At 38.0% G+C, this 21,183-nt stretch overlaps 1 protein-coding gene across 2 annotated transcripts; it reads left to right on the top strand.

Moving 5' to 3' along the window:
* Positions 1 to 22: 22 nt before the first annotated feature.
* Positions 23 to 16,797, top strand: insig2 (insulin induced gene 2). 2 transcript variants are annotated; one of them, XM_048533829.2, is made up of 7 exons: positions 23 to 135; positions 358 to 542; positions 3,685 to 4,042; positions 6,650 to 6,774; positions 7,164 to 7,330; positions 12,245 to 12,344; positions 15,429 to 16,797. In XM_048533829.2, the coding sequence occupies exons 3-7, from the start codon at positions 3,793 to 3,795 to the stop codon at positions 15,468 to 15,470; spliced, it is 684 nt and encodes a 227-aa protein (XP_048389786.1). In that variant the 5' UTR covers positions 23 to 135; positions 358 to 542; positions 3,685 to 3,792; the 3' UTR covers positions 15,471 to 16,797. The 2 variants fall into 2 exon arrangements, with proteins under 2 accessions (XP_048389786.1, XP_048389787.1); XM_048533830.2 differs by lacking the exons at positions 23 to 135; positions 358 to 542 and adding an exon at positions 567 to 1,047.
* The last annotated feature ends 4,386 nt before the right edge of the window (positions 16,798 to 21,183 follow it).

The following is a 21,183-nucleotide window of genomic DNA, read 5'->3' as shown; positions in this document are numbered from 1 at the left end:
CCCTAATGCGTCATAACAGAGGAGCGAGCATTTGTTTTGTTCGTGTGCGCGCGTGGCCGTGGTTCGGCTGATCCGAAGCGGCGGTGGAAAGGGGGAGAGGCTTGGGCCTATCCGATAGCATCGGAGTATCCAGCGGTTTGTATTCACGGTGGTGGGGCGCGGGAGTGGGCGGTCGACCTGAACGGAATCTGGGTAAGAGTGTGTTCTGAAGCAATTTAGGAAGGTAGCAGGTGGCATGTCGGCCTAGGGCAGCAGATATTGGATCTGGTTTATGAGGTAGGGTGAGGTACTCTGGGCCACGGCGTATGAGGGGGCAAAGGCTTGGGCTAAGCCAGTTTTTTTTTGTTTGTAATGTAGGGAGCTCCTTTCTGGTCGATTGATGTTCAGTATTAATTAAAAGCCGCGAGTGCGCCAATGAGGAGTGAAGTGAACTCTCCGATGTGCCTATAACAGTGAGGTGATCCAGGTAGAGGACCTACTGAATGACTCTGGAGTCATTGTATCCTGTGCACACAAACGTTCCGCAGCACTCAGCCATCGAGGTAATTGCTATTCGAGTTTGTATTGTTTCATGAATCCACAGTGATACGAGGAAATATACTACACGTTGCGTCCGTGATTACTGAGACTCTCTCGAAACCAGGCTTGACACCGCATACCGGAAGAATGAGGTCGTGAAAGCAAATATTGATTTTGCAGTTGATGATTTCATGGAGAGGTTAGGTGACGAGGCTTCCCCTTTACTATCGTGAAGCAAGCCTTCATCATAATGGGATTCAAACTTAAGGCAGCACCCCTTCAATACGGTGCTGGAGTTTACTGAAGGGGATGTATCCTTGACATGTCGAATGGCCCCTGCTTTATTCAGTTTGATATGAAAGACCCCCTTGGTGATATCTGAAGAGGACTGAATAATTTTCTTTGGACCCTGACAAATATTTCCTTTCTACCAATACCAAAGAATAAGGAAAACTATTTCTAATTTCTTAGCTACAAGATAAAGACTGTAAAATTAATTCATTTTGTGCGAGCTGTTTTGGGATGCTGGTAAGACTGTAAATGATTGATTGTGTTATTAACCTAAAGGATTTAAAAGAAAACATGTCTATGCAGCCATTTGCTGTGGTGATATAAAGTTATGTGGCTAGTTGTGTGGCCTACTTTGGTGCCCTAGTTATTCAGAATGTAATTAAATTCAGAGGAGTGTAAACTATCCTCATTAAATATACTGTATTATTTCAAGCAATAAAATAATTATTAAATATCAGATTTGCAAAGTCAGGGGTCTAGACTTAGTTAAATGCATGCAGCTTAGAAATGTCAATAAATCTAAAATGACTGAGTTAAAAACAAAATGCTGGAAATCATGAGCATGCCAGGCAGCATCTGTGGAGAGAGCAACAATGTTAATGGGGTGTAATGAATTTTGTGGAGTGTGTAAAAATGTGAAACATGTTTTCTGGGATGAGTGAATTAGGAGAAAGCCACCTTTCTGCTCTTGATAAATCAAGTTGTGGTCATGATGGAGGACCTTGCTGTCCAGGAAGCTCTTTTATAGCTCATTTGTATCTTTTAAATTACCAGCAGATGAGGGCTTTGACAACTGTAAAGATTCCCCCATTGCATGATCTTGCAGGTTCCCTATGCACACCACTGGCACTTTGTTTGAATTGTAATCATGTGGGAACTAGCAAAAAGCAGGAGCATGAAAGTGAGAATAACTTACCACAGTTCAGATTTTGCCCTGCACTTCAAGTCAATGACCTTTTTATCAGGCTCCTCATTCTGAGTTTTGATGACGAGCCATCAACTTGAAATGTTAACATTGTACATCTGCAAAACATGAACAACTGCTTCGATATAAAACTGCCCAATTGCTGCTTTTTTGGGGTGTGAGGTGAAATTAATATTTAGAATTAGTACTTCTAACTGCTATACTGTATTTACTGTCTTTTTGTACATTTCGTCAAAGATTCGGGAAGAAATCAGCACTCATCTAAGTGGAGTATAGTTAAGGAAAGAATGAACCTACTTCTAAAAGATGACATTGAGAAATAAATTCAACAGTTTAAAAGTATTTTTCAACTGCAACAATGTCTTATATACGTAATGAGAATGTTCATATATGATTTCATTATTTTAGAACTGATGGCATACAAACCTAAAATTTTACTTGGCAAGTTAGTAGTCAGTGTTTTCTGCGCAAAGTTTATTAAGGCCATAATTTGAAACAATAAATAAACATTTCATAATTTATAAATCATTTGTTTCAGGCTGGTAGAACTTGTTTGTGGAATAATGCAGTTAGATCTTTTAGGTTAACCTGGCAAAGTGAATTGGATGTTCATTTTACATCGCTGTTGAAATAAGGCATCTTTGCAGAAAAGACTTGGTATAAAATACATGGGTTGACAAAATTATCAGCCAGTGGAGAAACTAGAGATCTTTTCCCAAGTACAGAGCAGATTAAATGTGAATGTATTGATATTGCATTAGTGTAGCAGCTTCAAAACTTCATTTTCATGTATTGGTGGTAACATTAACCAAATCTACCAACAGTAGTGGAAAAATAATTCAGCTATTAAGTTCCAGTTTCACGATCAATCTCAATTTTCTAAAGATGAAGTAGGTTTTTTTTAGGAAATATGAAATTCTTTAAATCAGGAATATGTGCCTGGTCATTGCCACTTTATTCCCTTCTGGTTTCTTGTGTTATGTTACATTTACTCCTCAAGAAGATCCACTTGGCATAGAAAAAGGTGAAGTTTTCATGTTGTTTGTGGATATGAAATTGGGATAAATTGAATATTTGATAAGACGGTGATTGTTATCAAGCCTTTCAGGTATTTAGCCTTTGCCTTTAAGTTATTTTGATCATTACTTGATTCTTTGCAATCCATTTGCTCATTTAAGGGATTGCTTGACCACATGGAATCGATATTTTGGAAGATGTTTGAGCAATAAAAACCTTAACAGGAACAATATCAAAACAGTATTTTCTTCAGGCACCTTTTTGAAATTAAAACACATGTATCTTTACAGAGGGCTAAAAATGTTGTTGGAATACACCACGACTTGTTTTTGAATTATTCTCATAGATTGGTTAATCTGTTATTAGATTAGAGATTATTGGTTTAGAACTACAATTTAGAATCTAATCCTGCCAGGTGTATGTTGTTTATCATTGTACAGCAGCTTCATTTGTCAGTGTAATTTCAATTGCAGTGTTGGAAGCTAGGAACAGCCAGAACAAGTGTCCCAAAAAAAAGGACTGATGGATGTAGCTGAAACCAACTACAGTTTTTTTTCCCTTTTTGAATCGATGGATGAGCATATGGCTCGTCTTCATATTTCACTGCTAATCTCCCCACCTCTTTCAATAACACCTTTGCTGTAGGCCCATGTTCTGTGTGTGGTCTTCCAGACATACCAGCCACTAAAACGTTGATCATCACTTGATAATATGGGAATGTACCCTGACCATCAAAATATTTTGGCCTTTCGCTGTTATCGTAACCTCATGGCTCACTATCTGCACCGAAACCTATAATATTTCTTGTCACAAGTATTGCATAAGTCAAAAGTTAATTTGCTTCCTAAGGTACCACTTTATTGTATAGTATTAATTGTTTTATTATTGTTTACTATTGCAATTATGTATTATGTTTTCTTTCAACTCTTTAGGTGGGTACATAATGTGAATTAAAGCGTGAAGATAGATCCAGCTAAGTAGAGATCTACTCTTGCAGCCAATATCTGTAAGAAAATAGATACTTGAGTACATTTACCTCAATGGCAGAGGAGGAAAGAATCAAAACCACAACTGTGCAGATCAGACATGGCCATTACCTTTCTGCTATTACAAACCAGAACATGAACTTGCTTATTCGAGGAGTTGTCCTTTTTTCTATTGGTGTGTTCTTAGCACTTGTGTTGAACTTACTGCAGATACAAAGAAATGTTACACTTTTCCCCCCTGATGTGATTGCCAGCATTTTTTCTTCCGCTTGGTGGGTTCCACCGTGTTGTGGTACAGCATCAGGTAAGTGATTGTGTTCTGTTTTGCGATAATGTATTTTGGGAAATATCTGCAGTGATGTTGCCAGTGATTGAAAGTAAATTAGGTTTACTGTAAGAAAACGTATTACACAAGGGTATGTGTTTCAGCAGGTTGAGTCATCACGATTTCATGATCATTATTGTGCCAACCACCCCTGCCACCAAAAACAATTAACGTCATAATAGTTTTTATTTGCAAGCATTTTTGTTTCAACGTATTGGTTTGAGGGCCTGTTTTTCGACTCTCTAGCAAAACAGTGCCAAGGTGCATTTCCATTTAAGTGGATGTTTACAAATAAACTGCCTCTACATTATCCAGTTCTATAAGCTTACAATATAGTCTTTATTTTTACTTGATTTTTACAAGAATTGTTAATTCATTCTGGTAATATGTGAAGACAGCAAGAAAACTGTTATTGCTCCAAATTTGTTCATGCTGTGCCCTAGTTATTGATCTATCACTGTTCACATAGTTGAATTATTAAGTGATGGTATGAAAATTTCTTTAAAGTTGAAATTTATTGAGCAGATCTTCCTGACGCTCACACATCAATAGACCAATTAAATTAATTGGAAATTTGACCTATCAAGGCTGCAATAAAATCATTTTTTGAGCAATGAAATGTACTAAGACAACATAGCATTTGTGTGACATGTGACATTACAGTACAAAATGGAAGCTTCCCCTATCATTTGAACACTTGTCAGTAGCTATCTTTGTTTTTGGCAGGTGATTGAAGACACTAGAGGCGGGGGGAGAAAAACAGCATTTTTCATTTCTTTGTTACGGGGTCAGATAGTATTTTAAAAAGTTCTCTTTTTCTTTTTTAACAAATAACTGTTCTGTGTTGATCTCATCTCCACATAGTAAATTTAATGTTAAAAGTAAAAGATGGTTAGACGATAGCAAGTTGATCAAATTTTGTGAATGGATTAATTCCAGCATTTATTTAAACTAGTTCCCTATGTGGCTTGCTGAATGGTTTAAATATTCTGAACCACATTTTCAGTTGCATTAAAACATCTTTGTCTTTCCACATTTAAATGACAAATATTCTGGGCTAATTTATTGTAATGAATGATTTATTTATCGTCGCATATATCTTGCGGATACAGTGAAGTGTTTTGTTGCCACAATCCAGTGCCATTTTGAGGTACAATAAGGATAAAAAGAAAGTACTTAAATAAAAATTCACCTTGTGTCCAAATTGTGATCTCAAACGTGGCTTTATGGCTTCTGCAAAGTGTTCTGGTCCACAAGGAGTTCCCCCTGTGCAAACAGCAACGATGACGCTGATGCACCAGGAGACCCCCGGCTCTGCCGATGCTGGTGCCTCGCTGATGCTCCCAAGCGTCCAGGCTCTGGGTGCACTGCTGCCAGGAGTCCCTTCTCCGGGCACCATCACTGCCAAAAATCCAAGCCTCGGGCCTACCTCTTTGAGGAGTCCTTGCCATAGGCACCACAGCTGCTGGGAATCCCTGCCCCAGGCACTGCCCCATCAATACTACTCTGGCCTCTGATGTAAGAAGGAAGAAGGAAAAAAGGAAAAAATGTACGTAGAGAAATGATGCCACTGGCCTGGAGCAGATGGACCCTGATGAGCCCAAACATGACCTACTGTGCTGGTGTCATCTTTGGAGCATGTATTACTTCAGCAAATGTAAATCTGGAAGGTTCCTTTGAATTTGCCCTGTGAAAATGTTGCTATAATATTTTGCCATAATTAGGCATAACATTTTATGACTGAACTAGTTGCGTTGTGCAACAGTTTGTCCATATCATAACTTAATGAAATTTGCAGAGCAGTGGAAGTACTTTATGATTCCATGGGTGAGTTTAACTTTTAAACAAAAATGATTATACATGCAATTATTTTCTCAATAGAATTAGAAAGATTGAAATAAATGAAAGATTTTGAAAGTTGTGTAGCAAATTCATAATACCGTATAGGTTTTGAAAATATCATCTAAGGGGAGCAATGATGATGAATGCAGACTATTGGTTTATAGAATAAAAACATCCTAGTTCCTGGTATTTGTGATGAGATGAAATGTGATTATGGGCTTACACAGGAACATAAAAAATGAATCAATGGGGAATCAGTTCTTGCTGTCTCTCTAAGCTGTTCTTCCTTTGTTGGAGCTATTAAAGTAAAGTGGCAAATGTTTATTAGTGAATCATCGTTAAGAAGGAAATTGCATGTAGGCGGGCTGTATGTTAATCAGAAAACAGAATTGCAAAAACGAGTATGGAAAAAGCAATTTTTAAGACAAAGAAAACTACTTTTGCCTGTAATTCTAGGCAAAATGTGTTTTGGTATAATGATTACCCGTCTAACATTTGACGTCCTAAATTGTGCTGAATCTCAATGAAGTAATAGATTGGCTGTAAAGAATCTTCAAAAGCTTATCCACTTGGCTTTGTGGTTTATTTGTCATCAGTTAATATATTACATTGTGTTAGCTGTATTTGTGTCTATTTTATGTTTGGATTGGTTACTGTGTTGAACTGATGTAACCTGAAAGTCTTGTATGTAAAAAGAAGCTATTTTAGGTCATGCAAATCAGTGCTGTTTTTCTGTTCCTGCAGCTGTGATTGGTTTGCTTTACCCATGCATTGACAGCCACCTGGGAGAACCACACAAATTCAAGAGGGAATGGTCCAGTGTAATGCGTTGTGTTGCAGTCTTTGTTGGCATAAACCATGCTAGTGCTGTATCCTTGTCTTTGTTTTACAAACCGCGAATTATAGATATTCTTTGTTAGTTATTTTAGAAAAATATCCTGTAGCCTTAGTTATAAAATTCGATAACCTATGCCTGTCATTAAGCTAATCAAATGAGAAAAAATTACTAAAATTATTACCTGCAAAATTGAGAAGTGACTGTTCGGAAAGTTGCGGTGCATCTGTGTAGAATTTTTTTCCAAAAAGTTAATTCTACACAATTACACTTACCATTGAGATGGAGTGTAGTTTCTGATGGAAGCAGCTTTTTTCTGAGATACAAAGTTTTTTTTGGCAGTTTATCAGGCAAGTAATCTATTAATAAAAAATAGCATTAAATGCTGCTTTTGTCCAGTAAACCTTAACAAGCCTCTCTTAGAAGGTGGATTTTGCCAACAATATGCAGTTGTCCCTTACATTGGCAGCACTTTCCATTGGATTGTGGTGGACTTTTGATAGATCTCGAAGTGGTTTCGGGCTTGGAATAGGAATTGCTTTTCTTGCCACATTGGTCACTCAGCTTTTAGTCTACAATGGTGTTTACCAGTAAGTACAAAATAGAACATATATCTAACTTTAAAAGTTTGTTTTTCTCTTGTAAAATTATATTTTCTGTGGCTGTTAATCTGATTATGGTATAAAACTAAATTGCACACAGACAACTTGGTTGTTGCCAATAAAACTTATGGAAAGAGCATTTTAGTTAAACATAGTAATGTTCAACCAAATGATTTATAAGCCATAGGTGTCGGTTCACACATGATTGTACCTGAATGTGTGTAGTATTGGGCTGGATTTTCCAATGAGAGGAGATTGCAAACCAGGCCGTTACTTGAACAAAAGGGCCTCTGTGTTTCTGAGAGGATATTCCAAGCAGGGCTCTCTCAGAAATATGGAGCTGTATTTCCTTTGTGGTCATTCTTTTCTGGTGCAGGAGGCAAATGTCTCTTTTCATAGTAGCTGTATTTGAAATTTAAAGGTTCTTGGAGCGATAGTGACAGCTACTGTCAAATGGGTAAGTCCATAAGGAAAAGTTTTTAGGATGCTAGATATGTACAGTGCCAGGGTGCCATCTGGGGATGAGGCAGATGTCAGCCAAGTAGGTGTACTGTGTTAACTGGGAAGGTGTAAGATTCCAGGTGAGTGAGCGGTACTATGCCAGGAGCAAGGTGTGAAGTGTATAGGATGCTGGGGATAGGTTGCATGGTGGCAAATTAGGTGATGTAATTTTTGGGTAGGTTGGGGTAGGTGGGAAAAGTATACTCTGCCAGGGAAAGGGGAGGGTGGGTATTGGGCCCTGGGGGGAGGTTTGCTTCTGGAGATGGCATAGGGCAAGTTGGGTCAGGTCCAAGGGTGTGGTGGGATTGGGTCCCATCAGGCAGTAGAAGGCTTAGTTGGGCCTGATGGTGGTGAATGGGAGAGTCATGTCCCAGGAACTCTGTTGAGTCAGGTTATGAGGGGTGCTGAGGTGGTTTGGGGAGGTATATTTTAAGGCATGCGTTAGGTAGGTATGGAGTCAGTTTAATAGTACTCAGGAGTTGGACTCATCTAATAGTCTAACTTTCCTGAATAACTATTTTACTTAGTTATGGAACTTAATTGGAGCCCTCTGAAATTTCTGATTTAATGGAGGTTTCCAGCCTTAGAGGAATTGCCCAGTAGAAAATTAAATTTCCGAGGCAGTTTCTGCAGATTGCACTTAGGGTTTCTTTGTGAAAATTCCCATTTACATTTCAATATTGAGTGGCCTTTGGACTCTCAGGTAGTAAGTTCTCAGTAGGTAAAGTGAATTTGTATAGTATTGTATGTGTAGAAAATATTATACAATGGTTCATACTTAAATTGTATGCAGGCACGGGTGTAATATGGTCTGCAAAGTTTTGGAGGAGTTGGAGTTTATGGAGTGAAAAAATTGGAAAACACGTAAGATCATGTGAGTGTTCAAACCACTATGTTGAAGGTGAATGAGCTGAAGTAGGAATAGATGGATAATGACACTGGTTGTCATTGTTATTTGTGATGAGTGCCATTATGCTAAAATCTAATCCACTTGTTTCTTAGCTGTGGAGCAGGGGAGACATGAGGACTAGGAGCAGGAGAAAGCAATTCAGCCCCTTGAGCCTAGTCTGCCACTTGATAATGACTGGACTCGACTCTAGAATTTGCTCTCTATAACCCTTCAACCCAGTACTAACTAAAAATCTATATATCTCTTTTAAATTTACCTGATGTCCCAGGATTCACCATGTTCTCGGGTAGTGATTTTAACAATCCTTTGAGAGAAGTAATTTCTCCTCGGCTGTGTTTAGATTTGCTATCCCTTATCCTAAAAATATAACCTGTCATTCAAGATTTCCTCATGTGAGGATACATCCTCTGTATGTTTACTTTTGTCAATCTCTTCGGGATCTTTATATGCCTCAGTCAGATCTCTCATTCTAGTCTACAGGCCTAAACTGCTAATCTCTCTCCATAAGTCTGACCCCTTACTTCTGGAGTCAACCTAGTGAACCACCTTTTCCTTCATTTTGTCTTGGTTTTTCTGCCATTCATCTTAATGGTCTTTGCTGGTTCTTGACCCTTCTGCCAATAAGAACAGTTTCTCCCTCTCTGCTTCAACCCCCTCATAATTTTGAGCAGCTGTGATAAATCTGCTAAGGGGATGAGCCCTGACTTGCACTGAACCAGGAAGCCCAGGTTCAAGCACCATCTGATCCAGAGGTGTATCAGGTTGATTTAAAAAACATAATTGGAGGACTTTGTTCTTGCAGAAGATATCTAATTTTTGTAATTCTCATCACAGCGGGCTGTGGAAGCTCAGTTATTAAGTATGTTCAAAATAGATGTTGATTTCAGGATACTAATAACACTAAGGGCATGGAGAGTCTGCAGGAAAATGGTTTTTTTTTGAGGTGATTGACCAGCCATGGTGTAGAAATGGGGGAGGAGCTTGATGGCCTATACCTGTGTTTACCAATTTATTTATGTAACTGAAGATCCTTGTTCTTGAAATCACTTGTGAATTTTTCTCTCCTCTGAATGTTGTTTCATCTTTTGAGACTTGTCCTCGAAATTAGACACACTACTCCATTGAAAAGCTAAATGAGAATTTCAGAAGAATAGCTGAGGATGTACTTGCTTTTGCGCTTTGTGCCCCTGTTTAAGTGGAGCATACCTTGTGTCTTAATAGGGAGTAACTCTAAGCTATTTTGTTGTGTGTGCATCTGCCCCTTCACCCTGTTTTGGAATTGAATCTTTTATATTTCCATGTGCTGTCTACCAAAATGCACCACATCACGCTCCTCTGAATTAAATTTCATCTGCTACGTGTCTGCCTGTTCCACCAGCCTGTCTATATCCTGTTGAGTTTATTAGTGTTGCCAACTTTAGTGTCATCCCACATTTTGAAATCATGCCATTCACCCCTAAACCTAGATCATAACAGGAAAAACAGCCCTCCCTGTACTTGACCCTGTGGAGGAACTGCGCTGCATACTTTCGTCCATTATGCAAAATAATTATTATCACCCTTCTACAGAAACTCTGAAGAAAGGTCCTGACCCAAAACGTCAACTCTCTTGCTCCCCTGATGCTGCCTGGCCTGCTGTATTCCTCCAACTCCTCACTGTTGTTTACAACTCTGCCAGCTGCAGTTTGTGCTGTCTCTGTTTTGTTATTCAACCAGTTCTGCTTTTGCTGATGCTGCTGCATTGTTTCACTGTTAGTAACTATTCTCAATTTAATATTCTGTAATATATCGGCTGTTAAAAATAAGAAAATGATAATTGGGTTTAATACACAAATTTTTAATCTGAAATTCAGCCAAAGTTTTATGTCGTAAGAGGGGGAGAGCGTTGTGTGGGTGAGAGTGGTTGCCCTTGACATCACGCTAGCATTTTACCAAATGTGCCATCATGGAATCCTAGTAAAACTAAAGTCATTAGGAAATGTGGAAAGCACAAAGGAATGTGTTCTACATTCAGCGGCTACAAGAACAAGTCAGTAGTTGTGAATTCTACAAGCAAATAACTTGCCTTCTGACTCCCCATAGCACTTCCATTGTTTACAAGGCGCAAGTCAGGTGTCTGATGGGTTAATCTCGACTTGTCTATACAAGTATAGTTCTGTCAACACTCCATTAGCTCTAACAGCATTCACAAAAACTCCACGCCGTCCGGAGCAAAGCAGTCTGCTCAATGAGCACATGATCCTACACTTGCAGCTTTCATTCTTTTCACTACTGAGGTCGCAGTGTATACCCCAACGAGATGCATTTCTATGCATTTGCACAAAGTATCTTCCAAATGCGTAACCTCTGCCACTTCAAAGAACAAGGGGAGTAGATCCAGGGTAACATTACCATCTTCAAGATTCTTTCCAAACCACACACCATGATTTGAAACTGTATCACTTCTTTCACTGTCACAGCATAAACACCTGAAATTCCTTTCTGACAATCCTTGGATTGCTATGGTTCAAGAAAGTTGCTTAGCTTCTTAAGTAATTGGAAATGGGCAACTAATGTAGGCCTTGCTAGCGCTGCCCATATTTGGTTAAAGAATTTAAATAAAAATTTGAATTTCACAGTTGTGATTTGTGGTATCACTCTGCTTGAATTGCACCTAATCAACAAATGAATATCTGTCTCTAATTACCCCTCTTGTTCTGTATTTTTAAATTTTTCTTTTTAAAAGGAATAAAATATAAAAATGAATTCTGGTTTTATGATGCTTTCCAGATTTTTTTTTCCCCAAACATTGTGTTGGGGAGAGGGGCCAGTAGGGAATTAATGGGTTAATTTACAGGAAATTGGCACAAGTATATTTGACATCCCCAAAGTTTCACAGACAATGCAACAACTTAATAAAGTGGCAATTTGTTCACTGAGGGTCTGAAGTCACTTCCACCACCCATCTATACAGTGTGTAAAATCAAGAAATTCTGCAGGTATTTTAAGAACTTGGTGGGATAAAAATGTTAAACACTAAATAATTCAAAGTGAATGCATGGGCACTCAAGTTGCAGGAGTGGAAAGATAGTGTGCATTGCTTCATCTTGAAGTGTAACTTGAAGTTGATGGTGGCAAACTTGATAGTTGAAAGAATTTTCTTTGCTTTTAAAACCGTAACAGTCTTTCAGGAATTAAGTTCTGTGCGGTGTATGTTTTAGATGGATTCACATGTTTTGTACATCAGTGATGTATTTTTAACTCAGCATAGTCTAAACTCTATGCAACGTCAATGTACATTAAGAAGTACTTCCACTTAATGCACTTCAAATTCTGGTCTTTTGTATAAACGTTTGTATTAAATTCAGATTTTTAATAAATTATATTAATTTCAAACATGCTAATAAAGGTTTGAAACTATACTCATGTTTTTCAAAATTTTTACCTTAGGCTTTTAATTGGACATGCCTATATTGAGAAACTAATTTTACTTACTATACCTTGTTTTGTAGATATACGTCTCCAGATTTTCTTTATGTTCGATCTTGGTTACCTTGTATATTTTTTGCTGGTGGAATAACGATGGGAAATATAGGTCGCCAGTTAGCAATGGTGAGTAAATTGGCGCACCTCTTTTTTAATCAATTGATTTGTATTCAGTGGATGTTCACTGATAATCTCTCCATTGTTTCCAAATTTTCAGATTAAAAGATCGTATAAAGTCTGGGTCTCCACCAAATCGGCTCTTCTGTTTTTTTATCTAAAGTAGCATTATGCTTTTTTTTGTTTAATGAGTCAGTTTTCATTGTTATAGTTGTCAGATATTTTCAGTGTTTTGCTGATTGTGTAATTTTCATGCTTCCTTCTATTTGAAATGAAGTTATAACTGCACAGACCACTATGACAAGTAGCTAGAATAATTTATGTGGGGAAGTGATGGACGTAATGGTAGTATTGCTAGACTAGTACTGTAAATCACGGATTTGTCTGTTTGTACTAAGAAATAACATGCTTGGGCAAAAACTGTGTATCTGCTATATTTTTAATCATTTTAACCTAGTTTAACAAGTTCTGTATTTGCAAATTTCATTTGTGGGGGCTCTCAGGAATGGAACCCTCGCAGATATGGAGGAATGACTATTTCAAAGACTTGAGTAATATTCTGAGGAAATCAGTTTGTGGAATTTGGATGCAATAAAAGTAAGCCGAGAATTTAGATCAAGGTTTTCTCAATGCCTTCCTCAAGTCTACTAATGCTATTGGTGAAATCAGGAAACTGTAGATCCTCATGGAAGAGGACATTCCTTGAAACAAAGCCCAAATCCAGGGAAAGGAGGAAATGTTTGGTTCTGTTTTCTAGAGATTTTCTTTGAGCAGAGTAGCTGATCTGATTTGAAATGCGATGGAACATTAAGAACATTTCTGCATGCTTTGTTAACTTCTGTAAGTGAGAACAATCAGATAGAGATTCTTCAAATTAGTTGGGTCAAACAACCTCCACAATAGACCATAAGATGTAGGAGCAGATTCAGCCCATTGAGTTGCTTCACCATTCAATCATGGCTGATGTTTCTCAAGCCCATTCTCCTGCCTTTTCCCTGAAACCCTTGAGCCCCTGCTAATCAAGAACCAATTTATGTATTAAAAAACACACTGTATCTTGGCCTCCACAGCCGACTGTAGCAATGAGTTCCACAGACTCATCACCCTGTGCATGAAAAATATTCTTCTTCATCTCGGTTCTAAAGGGTAATTCATTTAAAGGGTGTGCTCTCAGGTTCCAGTCGTTCCTACTAATGGAAACAACTTCTCCACATCCACTCTGTTCCTGTCAGTATTCAGTAACTTTCAATGAGATCCTTTTTAATCGTCGAGATTTCTTTGACCCAGAGTTTGAAACTGCTCGTCATATGACAAGCACTTCATTCCCAGAATCATTGCTGCAAACCTCCTCTAGATCCTTGTGAAGGCCAGCGCATCCTATCTCGGATATGAGGCTCAAAACTGTGTAGAATATTTCCAGGTACAGTCTGATTTTGTACACCCTCTATAGCACATCCCTGCTCTTGTATTCTAGACCTCTTGAAATGAAAGCTCAACAATCTGTAATTTCCTGAATTCTGCCTGCTTCCCTTCTTAATCGGGGGTATTATGTTTTTGTTGTTTTCCACATCTGTGATCTGTTGTGACTCCAATGATTCCTGAAAGATGACCATCAATGCCTCCACATCTCCTTAGCTATCTCCTTCAGAGAGGTGAGGTCTGGGTGACTTATCCCCCATCAGACTTTTCAGCTTTCCCAACACCACCTCCTTCGTGATAGCCACTATATGTAGCTCGCCCTTTTGACTCTCGTGAAGTTCTGGTATGCTATTGATATCTTCTACCATGAAGACTGAAGCAGAGTACCTTTTCTGTGTTCCACACTTGTACTTTTCCCACCTCATTTTTCAGTGGCCTGATGTCCACTCTTGACTTGTGTCTTATATATCTAAAAAGGACTCTTGCAATCTTCTTTTATATTAGTAGCTAATGTACTCTGATTTCACTTGCTTTTTGCACCCAACTCCCCACTGCGCCCATTGCTTTTCTAGTTGTCCTGTGCTGATTTTTTTAAAAGGTTTTCCAATCCTCTGGCTTCCCAATAATCATCATATTATACGCTTTTATGCTATCCCTGACTTACTCTTGCCAGCATTCTTCTTCCTTAGGATGAATTTTCTGCTGTGCTTCCCAAATTATGCCAGAATTTGCTGATTCATTGTAGTTTCTGTTGGGCTCCCCTTCCAGTCAACGCAGGCAAGCTCCTCCCTCAGGTGTTTGTCATTACCTCTACTCAATTGCAATCATGTTGCATCTGATTCCAGCTTCTCCCCCTCAAACCCCAGGGTGAATTCTGTATTGTGGTCACTGCTCCCTGGGGATGCCTTCACCTTAATCTCCCTAACAATTCTGCCTCATACACATCACCAAATCCAGAATTGCCTGATCCCTAGTGAGCTTAAGCTCAAGCTTTTCCAAAAAAACTTAAGATGTTCCACAAATTCCTTAGGACCTGCTACGAACTTGATTTTCCCAGACAACCGACATATTGAAGTCCCTCATGATGATTATAATGGTGCCTTTCCTTATATCCTGATTTATTTTTTGCCCAACATCCTGACTATCGCCAGGAGGTCTGTGTGTACCTCCCAGCAGGGTTTTTTTATATTTTCCTTTGCAATACTTCAACTGTACAGATTATTTGCCTTCTGATCATATATTGCTTCTTGCTATCGATTTTAATTTCATTCTTATAAACAAGGCAGATTTGCCCCCTCTGCTCATTTACTTGCCCTTTCAGTAGAGTGGTTTGCGGAGTTGAAGCGATATTGAAAACACTCAGCAGGTCAGGCAGCATCTGTGATGACAAACAGTTAATGTTTCAGGTCAGCGATCCTTAATGTGAACACTGCTTTTCTCTACTGATGCTGTCTGATCTGTTAATTGTTTTCAGCGTTTTCCGATTTTCTTTCAGTCTGTCAGTACCTTCATTATTTTGCTTTTGTAATGTTTTCCTCCTCTTCTTTAATACTCCAATTGTATTTGTCGATAATTTTACAAGGAAAGAAACAGCACAATGTTCGTAATAGATAGTCTTCAAGTTTTGTACAACCTATTAACCATGATCTCTTTGTATTTTCTTTCTTACTACAGTATGAGTGTAAAGTTATTCCAGAAAAACCTCATCAAGATTGAAGTATTGTTGTGGAAATTTGAAGATTTCATATGGACGATTGGAGATAAAGATGATATGCCAAATGAATGTAAAAAGCTGTAAATAAGATTTCCTGTTTCAAAATTGCAGAAATTGCAGTTTTTTTTCACTCTCATACGTGAGCTGCAATCTGTGATTGCTCTTGGTATAAAATGCCCTGTAAAGCATTGTATAGCAAATACACGTGCAACATCATACATCTACATGCACCTCTGGATTCTGTCTTAGTACATGGAAAAATATTCATTTAAAACCCATGGAAATACTTTGAAATATAACTGTGGATGGGTGGTACTAAACATGTATATGATTTAATTGCTGTTTTAGTTTCAATCCAGATGGGCACTAGTTTCAGATTTTATACTTTATTTAAGATAGTCATTGAACAGAATCCTCTAATTATTTAGCTAGTTCAGTTTTTAAATATCTCGAAAATTTAAGTGTTTTTCCAGAAGTGTCAGCTTTCATGTGTTCATTTATAAATCTTTAAACTTCAGAAGATTCAATAATTTTGGAATGAAGTGCAAAACTAGTATTTTTCATTTTTTTTCAAATATATTTTGGCTTAAAGATAATATTTCATGGTGCTGCCTGAGAAGAAATGTCACATCTGAACTTTTGGCTCATCCCCATTTTTAGAATCCTAATTGCAGCAATAGAAATATGTTATTTACAGATGCATGAAACTGCTGCAGCCAACATATGTGTGCACAAATTTGTAATACTATTGAAGCAATATACTAGCTGTTGATACTTCAAAATATTGCAATCTCCGTGATTAATTAGTTTAGTGAGACTTGGACATCACCTTCAGCATATTGAAGAGCGATCTGCATTTTCATTTTACTTCTAAAAATTTTACAAATGCGTATTACTACATGTTTTATTAACAATAAGGTTTTCATTTGTGTTGAAGACATTTTACATAGCAGCCAAATGTACGATTAATAAGCCTCTGAGTTAAAATAAGAAATGTGTGTGTACAAAATGATAATGCAAATTATTCTTATTTTATCAATTTTGTGGAGTTCTTTCATTGGGCTTCTGTTTTTTTTTCCAAAGAAGACATTCATTTGTAAGTGGGATAAAATCATTTAGCCTCCAGTATTTTAGACTAATTTATTATTCTCTATATATAGAATATTCCAATAAAATATATATTTCAGTAAAGCTGTCTGCTCCAGACCTGTTTTGTCACATGGTGCTTATAGAAAATGAAGGTAACAAAATTTAAGCAGAAAGGCTTTCTAATTGGAATTGTGGAAGGTATTTAAATATGTCTGGGATTGTTATATAATCACATAATTTAAACACCAATAAATAGTCATTTTGTTACATTTAAAACAAACAGGATTCAATTTTTTTGCACTGTTGTTACCAAAATTTGAAACAAATCGATGTGATTTCAGGTTAACATTGAGTTACTGGTCTAAAATCATATGAATACAGTGCATTAACTTGCTTTAACTTTGGATCAAATAGCTTGTTAAAAATTCTTTAATGTGCTTTCTTCCCATCTTCTAAAGTCTATACCTTTTCAAAAGCATTGATTTTAACATGCTAAGCTCATTGTCCAAGGTTTTGAGTGAAGCACTGAGCAAGTGGGAACTTCGTGGTGTGCTATTTAATGTAATTGTTTATGACTGCCAGGATTTTCTTCCTTTAATTGAAGTATAAAAAGTAGAGCATACAGATATCAAAGCATTTTGTTTATACTTTTGCTGAGTGAATTACTAGCTATTAAAGTATGTAATTGGTTTATCAGTATGCAAAAAAGAGGATTCTGCACGGTAGTTACAGAAATTTTGAGGGAACTCTTATCACTTTAAAGCAAAAGCTGTTATATTTTCACAATACAAGTTTTTATGCTGCAGTTGAAACTGCAAATTTATTTTGGTTTTTATTAATAATTCTGGTGAAGGTGCAAATACTGATTTTCAATCTTCATTCATTATCAGCCTAGCCACTTGTGTCCCCATTGCCTAGTTGATCAGTTTCTTTTAATTCTAAATAAATATTCACTTTTCAACATTACACATCAAAACCAATGGAAGCTTCAAGTGTCTTAAAAAGTACAATTCTTACAATTTCAGTTGAGACTGAAATTCTTTACTAGAATTTTTACCCTTTCTATTATTTTCTAGCTCATTCTCGCTGAGGCATCTTGTGTTTCCATTGCTTTATTCAATGAGATAAACTTAACATATCCAGGAATTGAACATGGCACAAAATTTTCCCCATTTAGCCCTTTGCCTTTTACCCTTTGGCTAAATGGTAGAACTATCTGCTGCAGTTTGACAGGGACTTTGTTGCAGAAAGTTGCAGATATCAGCATTAACCTGCTGAGAGAGCCTGATATGCTGACAGCTTATTTCATGTGATAGAGATAATGGGAACTGCAGATGCTGGAGAATCCAGTATAACAAAGTGTGAAGCTGGATGAACACGGCAGGCCAAGCAGCATCTCAGGAGCACAAAAGCTGACGTTTCGGGCCTAGACCCTTCATCGGAGAGGGTTCTGAAATGAATAGGGAGAGAGGGGGAGGCGCACTGAAGATGGATAGAAAAGAAGATAGGTGGAGAGGAGAGTATAGATGGGGAGGCAGGGAGGGGATAGGTCATATCCATCTTTGGTCCGCCTCCCCCTCTGTCCCAATTTATTTCAGAACCCTCTCCCCATTCCCCGCTCTGATGGGTCTAGGCCCGAAACGTCAGCTTTTGTGCTCCTGAGATGCTGCTTGGCCTGCTGTGTTCATCCAGCTTCATACTTTGTTATCTTGGATTCTCCAGCATCTGCAGTTCCCATTATCTCTGTTTAGGTCATCTAACTGAATTAGCTGGGTGATTGTGGAGTCTGTAGTTTTCTGTTGTTTACTCAACGGCAACACCAACTAATCAGGTCTATCCTGCCAGTCAGTCAGCACCCTTTCTAGCCTTGCATAAATTGTCATTTGATCATTTGAAATTTTACATTCTTGTCTGATGAATGCAAGAGGAAAATGTATACCAACTGACCTGATAGAAAAATAGTTCCAGGCTTTTTAAATTTCTCACTTTGGAGGGTTGGGAAGGACTGATTGTCACTCTAAGATATAGCTGAGTTATCGTATTATAGTTGATTAAACAAAACATTAAAATATTATTCTGTGCTGTATTTTGAAATGAATGAAAAATGCCAAAGAAGTTTGTATGTCACATTACACACAAATTTACTTGTATTATTTTAGCCTTTCCAATTTTTTGATAGAATGCTTTAAGAGCATTATGGAAAGTTCATAAGGTGTGCCTGTACGTCAAAAATTAATTGGGTAGTAGTGGTAATTGTACTGGTAGATTTTTGTTTGAAAAAGGACAGCTGGGAGACTTTAAGATATAGGCATAATCGTAAGTACAGAGGAGGTGAATCATTTGACTGAGTCTTCCTCAACAAAAACTACCCAAAAATCTATAATAACCTTTCCAGCACTTGGCTCATAGCTTTGAATGTTATAAGATTTCAAGTGCTCATCTCCTCCATTCCTTTTAAATAAAGGATGTGGATGTCACTGAGCTATTCTGCAGCTACCATTTTTTTTGGTTGTGTGCTGTGCAGACAGGACAGTTTGAGTATTGGGAAAATCAGTTTATCATTTGATACTTCAGCTGTCCACCTGGAATGGGTTAAAGCTTGCAGCTGTTGCTATACAATGGAGACTAGACTGGTGGGGGTGTGCAGGGGAGGAGAATGTCCTGTTCATACCCACATACGATAACCTCTCTTCTCCAGCTTCATTTCTTGTGCTTTGACCTTGGACATATGATGTCTGGAAACTTATTGATTTGCTTTTTGAGTTGTGGGTATGCCAGAATCAATATCGGATGTAAGCTCTACAGATGAGTTCCATCTACGTATGTCCATTCAGTGGGGAAGTTGCACACCAATATTTGGTTATTCAAGAACTTTTCTGAAACTTGCAGTTGTGCTCAGAAATTGAAAAGGCCATCTAATCTACCTCTTGGTGTCTTTAAAAAATTGTACTGAATACAGTCCATATTTAAAGCTACGTATGAATAGAACATAGAACATTACAGCACAGTACAGGCCCTTCGGCTCTCGCTGTTGTGCTGACTGGTCATACCAATCTGAAGCCCATCTAACCTACACTATTCCATGTACATTCATATGCTTGTCCAATGATGACTTAAATGTACTTAAAGTTGGCGAATCTGCTACCATTACAGGCAAAGCGTTCCATTCCCTTACTACTCTCCGAGTAAAGAAACTACCTCTGACCTCTGTCCTATATCTTTCACCCCTCAATTTAAAGCTATGCCCCCTCGTGCTTGCCGTCACCATCCTAGGAAAAAGGCTCACCCTATCTAACCCTCTGATTATTTTATATGTCTCAATTAAGTCACCTCTCAACCTTCTCTCTAACGAAAACAGCCTCAAGTCCGTCAGCCTTTCCTCGTAAGACCTTCTCTCCATACCAGGCAATATCCTAGTAAATCTCCTCTGCACCTTTTCCAAAGCTTCCACATCCTTATAATGCGGTGACCAGAACTGTACCCAATACTCCAAGTGTGGCCACACCAGAGTTTTGTACAGCTGCAGCATAACCTCTTGGGTCCGGAACTCGATCCCTCTATTAATAAAAGCTAAAATACTGTATGCCTTCTTAACAGCCCTGTCGACCTGGGTGGCAACTTTCAAGGATAAGGAATAGTACAATCTTCACTTTTCCCTTACTCGCAGTCAAGTCTAGCGACAGTTTGAAGTCATTATGTATATGCTAATGGTATTATGTTCTCACTAATATGATGACCCTTCCTAAAATGTAAACTTTCACTTTTGGGTAACATTGCCAATACATTCAGACATCTTAAGCTGTTTCACAGGGTGAGGAGAAACATGCAATCAAGACTTTAGGATGCCTTCAAGGTGACCATGCAAGGACAGTAAGACTAAATATTAAAGTAGAGTAGTAACTGTGTTGATAGTCAAGGAACCTTGAGGGGTTAGTACCAAGGTGGAGAGGCACTGGTAATAGATGGAATGAGAATGTACTAGAGTGCATTGATTGACGCAAGGAACATAAAGAATAAAGACAGTGTTTTGCCAGATGTAAGTAAAGTAAAACTTTGGAAAGAAGAATTTCAAAGGTTGCGGGTGGGGGAGAGCCTCGATTTTCCTCTACATGAGTATGTAACAGTTTTTTTCACATTGTTGGCAACTGGCTTGCTCATATGGCTCTAGTCATCCTCCATGTATTTTAATGCAATATGATGCATTCTACAGGAAAACTATGGTGCCTCGGAAAAGGGCAAGCAATAGCAAGGTTCTTTAATTAATGACATAGTGTTTAAATCACAAAGTTAACTGAAGGAAATATGGGTTACATTGAAGTCATGTTCAGAAAGGAAGATAGACTGAATCTTTGTGATGGAGGAAAACGTGTGCGAATAATTTTACTCTGAAGCAGAGCACATCAACTGTCTGACATATTGCTTTTGCAAGGAGGGCTACCTGCCAGGAAATTGATGGGATGTCTATTACACTTACTGTTAGCCTATTTTCAGTAGCCTATTTACCTCCATATCTGTAATTTTCCCACAGGTGAAAGGGCCCCATTCCATGTCAGGGCTTTGTTAAATCAGTCAAGATGCCTGATCAGCACAAGAAATTAAATGAAGCATTTTGCATTCAATGATAAT

Source organism: Stegostoma tigrinum, chromosome 7 (assembly GCF_030684315.1).
Source record: "Stegostoma tigrinum isolate sSteTig4 chromosome 7, sSteTig4.hap1, whole genome shotgun sequence".
In the NCBI taxonomy this organism is placed as follows: Eukaryota; Metazoa; Chordata; class Chondrichthyes; order Orectolobiformes; family Stegostomatidae; genus Stegostoma; species Stegostoma tigrinum.
Note: the sequence above shows the minus strand (reverse complement) of the source record. Positions and strands in the feature narration are given on the sequence as shown.